This window comes from Misgurnus anguillicaudatus, chromosome 13 (assembly GCF_027580225.2).
Source record: "Misgurnus anguillicaudatus chromosome 13, ASM2758022v2, whole genome shotgun sequence".
Classification (NCBI taxonomy): Eukaryota; Metazoa; Chordata; class Actinopteri; order Cypriniformes; family Cobitidae; genus Misgurnus; species Misgurnus anguillicaudatus.
In genome coordinates, this window is record NC_073349.2 from 1,348,787 (window position 1) to 1,357,162 (window position 8,376).

Below are 8,376 nucleotides of genomic sequence, written 5' to 3' on the forward strand. Positions count from 1 at the left end.
GTGATTCATTAGTATATAATAAAAGAGGTACATCCAGGTTTGTTGTGGTGGTTTTAATAGCACCAAAGAAAGATGCTGTGCTACTGTTTATTTTAAACCTCTTAAACATTGTACCAAGTTGTCTGCAGGACTTTGCTATTCTGCAGACAAACTTTTTTTTTAATCTAAGAACATTAAAAAAAATACAATTTAAATTTTTTTTTTTTTGAAAGTTTTATTTAAAATAACATATAGGCCAATGTATTTTGGCTGTCACTACAACAATGCATCTGACAAGCAAATATTTAGTTTTTCTTTTAATCATAAGACTATACTCATCTTGTTTTACTTTTCAGGCATCTGTAATAAATGTAAATATATTAGTTATTAGAATCTATGATTTAACATAAGCAAAAAATACAAATAAAAGACTGCACAGTCCTCACTGTAGGATTTTAAATGTGGAGCTGCAGAAGCTTGTTCAGTTGAGAGTAAGGAGTGATTTTAATTTTTGGTGTGTAATAAACATTTCTGACACAGAAAGCACCAGGTTACTGTCACTTTAAGACACAAGACAGCTTTAAAACTGCTCTGCTTCAATATAGCCTACTGATAAACATCCAGCTGTTTATGTTCACTTAGACAAGAAAGAAAACGTAAGTTTAGTGATCACGCGTGTGCTGACTGCTCTCTGTGTGCGCGCTTCATGAACCCTAATGCCTGTAAATATTCAAAGCGGCGCAGATGTGCGCGTGCAAGAAAGTATAATGTACCTGTTTCGTCTGCTGTGTTCCGGGCTTTAATGAAACTTGCTTATAGTCTGATGAGGCGCTTGTCATTGTTTGCGATGCATGACGAGAAACGGACGTATATACACCTTTCTTTAAGTCCAACATTACACAAAAGGGAAATGTTTTCGCGCATTTCTGTCCTTTCATTTGCCGGTTAATGAGTTATAATGCGTTTTTAAAATGACTGAATCCAAAATCTGCCAACTTCATGACATTCCGCGTTGTGCAGTTAATTCCATTTGTATGCATTTCGCGATTCTGTCCGTGTTTTCCGCATCGCGGAAATCATTTGGCCGTACACTTTGTTGAGGAGTTGAACTGCTGCTCGCGCTCATGTTTTCCAAATGGTGTGATGACATGTAGTCAGCACCTCAGTGTTCATGCACTCTATTGGTCTAAACTGCATCAAACGTAAAATGCGCATGAAGCGAACTGTCAAAAACTGCGTACTAGATGATTGTTATATTTAATAGTTTTGAATCGAAATAATCGCATTTCTTGCGATTCGAAAATCGCATCCATTCACAACGCGATTTTGGTTTAAAAACGATTAATCGTGCAGCCCTAAACAGAGGTAAAACTGTTTTGAGAGTGGTGTTTAATTTTGAACACAGCTAAAACTGTTTTGAGAGCGGTGTTTGATTTTGAACAGAGGTAAAACTGTTTTGAGAGCGGTGTTTGATTTTGAACAGAGGTAAAACTGTTTTGAGAGTGGTGTTTGATTTTGAACACAGCTAAAACTGTTTTGAGAGTGGTGTTTGATTTTGAACACAGCTAAAACTGTTTTGAGAGCGGTGTTTGATTTTGAACAGAGGTAAAACTGTTTTGAGAGTAGTGTTTGATTTTGAACAGTGGTAAAACTGTTTTGAGAGCGGTGTTTCATTTTGAACACAGCTAAAACTGTTTTGAGAGTGGTGTTTGATTTCGAACACAGCTAAAACTGTTTTGAGAGCGGTGTTTGATTTTGAACAGAGGTAAAACTGTTTTGAGAGTGGTGTTTGATTTTGAACAGAGGTAAAACTGTTTTGAGAGCGGTGTTTGATTTTGAACACAGCTAAAACTGTTTTGAGAGCGGTGTTTGATTTTGAACAGAGGTAAAACTGTTTTGAGAGCGGTGTTTGATTTTGAACAGAGGTAAAACTGTTTTGAGAGTGGTGTTTGATTTTGAACACAGCTAAAACTGTTTTGAGAGTGGTGTTTGATTTTGAACACAGCTAAAACTGTTTTGAGAGTGGTGTTTGATTTTGAACACAGCTAAAACTGTTTTGAGAGTGGTGTTTGATTTTGAACACAGCTAAAACTGTTTTGAGAGCGGTGTTTGATTTTGAACAGAGGTAAACTGTTTTGAGAGTGGTGTTTGATTTTGAACACAGCTAAAACTGTTTTGAGAGTGGTGTTTGATTTTGAACACAGCTAAAACTGTTTTGAGAGCGGTGTTTGATTTTGAACAGAGGTAAAACTGTTTTGAGAGCGGTGTTTGATTTTGAACACAGCTAAAACTGTTTTGAGAGTGGTGTTTGATTTTGAACACAGCTAAAACTGTTTTGAGAGCGGTGTTTGATTTTGAACAGAGGTAAAACTGTTTTGAGAGTGGTGTTTGATTTTGAACAGAGGTAAAACTGTTTTGAGAGTGGTGTTTGATTTTGAACACAGCTAAAACTGTTTTGAGAGTGGTGTTTGATTTTGAACACAGCTAAAACTGTTTTGAGAGCGGTGTTTGATTTTGAACAGAGGTAAAACTGTTTTGAGAGCGGTGTTTGATTTTGAACACAGCTAAAACTGTTTTGAGAGTGGTGTTTGATTTTGAACACAGCTAAAACTGTTTTGAGAGCGGTGTTTGATTTTGAACAGAGGTAAAACTGTTTTGAGAGTGGTGTTTGATTTTGAACACAGGTAAAACTGTTTTGAGAGTGGTGTTTGATTTTGAACAGAGGTAAAACTGTTTTGAGAGCGGTGTTTGATTTTGAACAGAGGTAAAACTGTTTTGAGAGTGGTGTTTAATTTTGAACACAGCTAAAACTGTTTTGAGAGCGGTGTTTGATTTTGAACAGAGGTAAAACTGTTTTGAGAGCGGTGTTTGATTTTGAACAGAGGTAAAACTGTTTTGAGAGTGGTGTTTGATTTTGAACACAGCTAAAACTGTTTTGAGAGTGGTGTTTGATTTTGAACACAGCTAAAACTGTTTTGAGAGCGGTGTTTGATTTTGAACAGAGGTAAAACTGTTTTGAGAGTAGTGTTTGATTTTGAACAGAGGTAAAACTGTTTTGAGAGCGGTGTTTGATTTTGAACACAGCTAAAACTGTTTTGAGAGTGGTGTTTGATTTTGAACACAGCTAAAACTGTTTTGAGAGTGGTGTTTGATTTTGAACAGAGGTAAAACTGTTTTGAGAGCGGTGTTTGATTTTGAACAGAGGTAAAACTGTTTTGAGAGTGGTGTTTAATTTTGAACACAGCTAAAACTGTTTTGAGAGCGGTGTTTGATTTTGAACAGAGGTAAAACTGTTTTGAGAGCGGTGTTTGATTTTGAACAGAGGTAAAACTGTTTTGAGAGTGGTGTTTGATTTTGAACACAGCTAAAACTGTTTTGAGAGTGGTGTTTGATTTTGAACACAGCTAAAACTGTTTTAAGAGCGGTGTTTGATTTTGAACAGAGGTAAAACTGTTTTGAGAGTGGTGTTTGATTTTGAACAGAGGTAAAACTGTTTTGAGAGCGGTGTTTGATTTTGAACAGAGGTAAAACTGTTTTGAGAGTGGTGTTTAATTTTGAACACAGCTAAAACTGTTTTGAGAGCGGTGTTTGATTTTGAACAGAGGTAAAACTGTTTTGAGAGCGGTGTTTGATTTTGAACAGAGGTAAAACTGTTTTGAGAGTGGTGTTTGATTTTGAACACAGCTAAAACTGTTTTGAGAGTGGTGTTTGATTTTGAACACAGCTAAAACTGTTTTGAGAGCGGTGTTTGATTTTGAACAGAGGTAAAACTGTTTTGAGAGTAGTGTTTGATTTTGAACAGAGGTAAAACTGTTTTGAGAGCGGTGTTTGATTTTGAACACAGCTAAAACTGTTTTGAGAGTGGTGTTTGATTTTGAACACAGCTAAAACTGTTTTGAGAGTGGTGTTTGATTTTGAACAGAGGTAAAACTGTTTTGAGAGCGGTGTTTGATTTTGAACAGAGGTAAAACTGTTTTGAGAGTGGTGTTTAATTTTGAACACAGCTAAAACTGTTTTGAGAGCGGTGTTTGATTTTGAACAGAGGTAAAACTGTTTTGAGAGCGGTGTTTGATTTTGAACAGAGGTAAAACTGTTTTGAGAGTGGTGTTTGATTTTGAACACAGCTAAAACTGTTTTGAGAGTGGTGTTTGATTTTGAACACAGCTAAAACTGTTTTGAGAGCGGTGTTTGATTTTGAACAGAGGTAAAACTGTTTTGAGAGTAGTGTTTGATTTTGAACAGAGGTAAAACTGTTTTGAGAGCGGTGTTTGATTTTGAACACAGCTAAAACTGTTTTGAGAGTGGTGTTTGATTTTGAACACAGCTAAAACTGTTTTGAGAGTGGTGTTTGATTTTGAACAGAGGTAAAACTGTTTTGAGAGTAGTGTTTGATTTTGAACAGAGGTAAAACTGTTTTGAGAGCGGTGTTTGATTTTGAACACAGCTAAAACTGTTTTGAGAGTGGTGTTTGATTTTGAACACAGCTAAAACTGTTTTGAGAGCGGTGTTTGATTTTGAACAGAGGTAAAACTGTTTTGAGAGTAGTGTTTGATTTTAAACAGAGGTAAAACTGTTTTGAGAGCGGTGTTTGATTTTGAACACAGCTAAAACTGTTTTGAGAGTGGTGTTTGATTTTGAACACAGCTAAAACTGTTTTGAGAGCGGTGTTTGATTTTGAACAGAGGTAAAACTGTTTTGAGAGTGGTGTTTGATTTTGAACAGAGGTAAAACTGTTTTGAGAGTGGTGTTTGATTTTGAACAGAGGTAAAACTGTTTTGAGAGCGGTGTTTGATTTTGAACAGAGGTAAAACTGTTTTGAGAGCGGTGTTTGATTTTGAACAGAGGTAAAACTGTTTTGAGAGTGGTGTTTAATTTTGAACACAGCTAAAACTGTTTTGAGAGCGGTGTTTGATTTTGAACAGAGGTAAAACTGTTTTGAGAGCGGTGTTTGATTTTGAACAGAGGTAAAACTGTTTTGAGAGTGGTGTTTGATTTTGAACACAGCTAAATTTGTTTTGAGAGTGGTGTTTGATTTTGAACACAGCTAAAACTGTTTTGAGAGTGGTGTTTGATTTTGAACACAGCTAAAACTGTTTTGAGAGTGGTGTTTGATTTTGAACACAGCTAAAACTGTTTTGAGAGTGGTGTTTGATTTTGAACAGAGGTAAAACTGTTTTGAGAGTGGTGTTTGATTTTGAACACAGCTAAAACTGTTTTGAGAGTGGTGTTTGATTTTGAACAGAGGTAAAACTGTTTTGAGAGTGGTGTTTGATTTTGAACACAGCTAAAACTGTTTTGAGAGTAGTGTTTGATTTTGAACAGAGGTAAAACTGTTTTGAGAGTGGTGTTTGATTTTGAACACAGCTAAAACTGTTTTGAGAGTGGTGTTTGATTTTGAACACAGCTAAAACTGTTTTGAGAGCGGTGTTTGATTTTGAACACAGCTAAAACTGTTTTGAGAGCGGTGTTTGATTTTGAACACAGGTAAAACTGTTTTGAGAGCGGTGTTTGATTTTGAACAGAGGTAAAACTGTTTTGAGAGCGGCGTTTGATTTTGAACACAGGTAAAACTGTTTTGAGATATGTGTTTGATTTTGAACACAGGTAAAACTGTTTTGAGAGCAGCGTTTGATTTTGAACACAGGTAAAACTGTTTTGAGAGCAGTGTTTGGCTTCGAACACGGGTAAAATTGTTTTGGGCCGAAAGTTTCATTCTGCAAGTCCGAGGTTTTGCAAATAGTGCTTGAAGATGAGGTTTTGTGTTTAATGTTTTCAGAAATTGGAGCAAGGTTTTAGGAATATTGTTTTAGCAATTTGAGAAAAACTGTAAATGATAATTGAAAGACAGTAAAATCTGAGCAATCTTGCTTTAAAAGTAGACTTGGAGCTGACGCATGTGATGTCTTCTACAATAGCCATATTTTTCATGCACAAAGAAAGGAAAGAAACCCTGTAATATCCAGTTTTAAGGTCTTCAGGTTTTTCAGCTTTGCTGTCATGTTTTGCACAATACTAGCAATAATAAAAGAAGAGTTTGTAAAATAACTGTTAGTAAAGCTCTGTTTATACGGATTAAACTTAACAGAAATGTATAAACCAAAAAGTTGATCAACCTAGAAAAGTGGTCCCAAGACTCAAGGCTGTTACCACATCCATTGGGGGTATCAAAACATTCAAAATTATATGCATGTATATTTAAAAAAAAGGGGGGGGGGGGGGGTAATTGGGCTGTTTCTGTTCTGTTTTTGTCTATTGTGGTTATAGCCATGCCAAGACTAATATAGGAAAATTTGGACAACTGTACAACTCAAAAAATAAACAGACTTTTACTAAATAATTTATGTAAGAAATGTTGGCTTCACATTTGTGCTTTTGAACCCTCATTTACTTTAATTATAAGCTTTTACTATAACTAAAGTCTACACTGTTAGTGCTTAACTCTTGAACCCTGGACATTACATTGAAGTTTCAGATTTTGTTTGCTCTAGTTAAATACTTTTTCCTGTTGAACTTAAAAAACAACAACAAAATAAATACATATCACTTTTCATGCCTCTTTCCCTCTTCTTTTTTTAGCATGGGTCTCTAAACAGCAAACGGGCCAAAGTCTTCTGATCTGACGACGTCTGTGTCTCCAGGGGTCAGATGAGGCTCTTCCTGTACAGGACTTGAACGCTTTGGTCAAAAATAAGGCTGTAATATAAGAGGAACACTGTGTTACTTTTGTATGTACAAATGCATATTATACAGTATATGCTGTCATTGTCATCTTTGTTGTTATTACTATTTAATAGCTTTTTGTGAAGGTAGAGAGCCAGCGAAATGACTTGACTCTTTACTCTTGAGAGTGAAAATTCAAGGTGAGAAAATTCTATTTTGATGGATAAATGGATGTGGATGGACAAAACCTTACCCTAATTATAATAACCAAATTAATAGCCAATGTTATAACAATAATAAGCTGTTTTTTATGAATTATTTCAAACCTTCATCGGAGAAATACTGTGTAGCTGAAACGTAGTGGCCTTTTTACCATTATGTGCCAAATATTATAAAACCACAGAGCATTTTCTAGTGTATATGGAATGTGCAATTAACCGTAGTTACAGTATAAGCATGTGACGAAAAAGTGCCATTTTTATATTGGTCCTTAAAAATGAGCCTTGTTACACACCTTTAGTCACTGTGTAATATCTTGTAGTTTTTTTTCATTCAGTGTAAAGCTTTATTTAGTCATTTCCTAAGGAAAGATTAGCCATGAGACTATAGTTCTTTACATATGGTGAGAGTAAATAGCACAGTGAATGACATATGCCTCAGGGAGGAGTTGATTTAATGCAAAAAATTAATGGACATTTCACAAAATGGTGCATGGTGTCCCACACTCTCAGAAAATAAGGTACAAGAAGGTAGTTGTCACTGGGGTGGTATTTTTGCAAAAAGTGCACATTTGTACCCAAAAGGTGAATATTGGTACACACTGGTTCCTCAAAGGTACATATCTGTACCAACATGGTGCATATTAGGACTTTTTTAAAAGGTACTGTTCCAGTGACAACTTTTGTACCTTTTTTCTGAGAGCGCACGTCTGGGAACGTGGCATTTGACTGGAGGGCTGAGGAACCGGTCGAGTCACATTAATATTATGTCTTTTTTAACTTGAATGAGGCAAATTATACTGTGACATGTTGGTCCCCTAAACTGTATTACTCTCATGAAAACAGAGTTAGAAAGAAAAGTAGATGAAATCTGTTTAAAATATAAAATCTACTTTCAGGGGTTCTTGTTTACCAAACTTTGCCAAATTTCTTCATACAGTATACATGGATGTATATATATGTATGTGTTTATTCAGTTCAATAGCTTTGAGTACTATAGGTTTAGCTTGTTTAAAGATGTACAGTAATGGTGGAAGAAGATAGATTAGAAATTAGATTCTTGCATGTTCAATGAAGTCTTTAAAGATTGAAAATCTCAAAAGTTTCACATACTGTATGTGGGAAATAACATATTTAAATGTAAAACATGTTATATGTGTAAAATGTAATCTTACCCCATTTTTACATTATCCCAATGTTCCAATCCAAAGGTCTTTACTGTATATGAGGAAATAAAGTTCATATGAAAATAATTTGCAGTGTTTCATATGGGGATAACTTTTTCAATTTTAATTGTTTTATTTATAATTTCTTTCAATTACAGTCAGGGTAAAATGTTTATTGGAGCATGTTTGTGCAGCCTTATAAAGATTTCAATTGATTCATTTAAATAAGGCTGGAGCTTGTCACTACCTTAGTTATCATTTTTAAAGGTAATTTCTGTAGACGCCATAACTGCAAAAACATATGAAAATTTGCTCAATTTAAATGAAAGATTCTTTAAAAACAAATTAACCTT

General features: G+C 35.0%; 1 protein-coding gene across 1 annotated transcript in view; it reads left to right on the forward strand.

The window, feature by feature from the left end:
• dhx35 (DEAH-box helicase 35) overlaps positions 1 to 8,110 on the forward strand; it is a 47,928-nt gene extending 39,818 nt beyond the window's left edge. Inside the window, exon 21 of the mRNA XM_055188239.2 lies at positions 6,556 to 8,110. Coding sequence (XP_055044214.1) covers positions 6,556 to 6,594 — 39 coding nt within the window. The 3' untranslated portion in view covers positions 6,595 to 8,110. The remainder of the gene's footprint in view (positions 1 to 6,555) is intronic.
• The last annotated feature ends 266 nt before the right edge of the window (positions 8,111 to 8,376 follow it).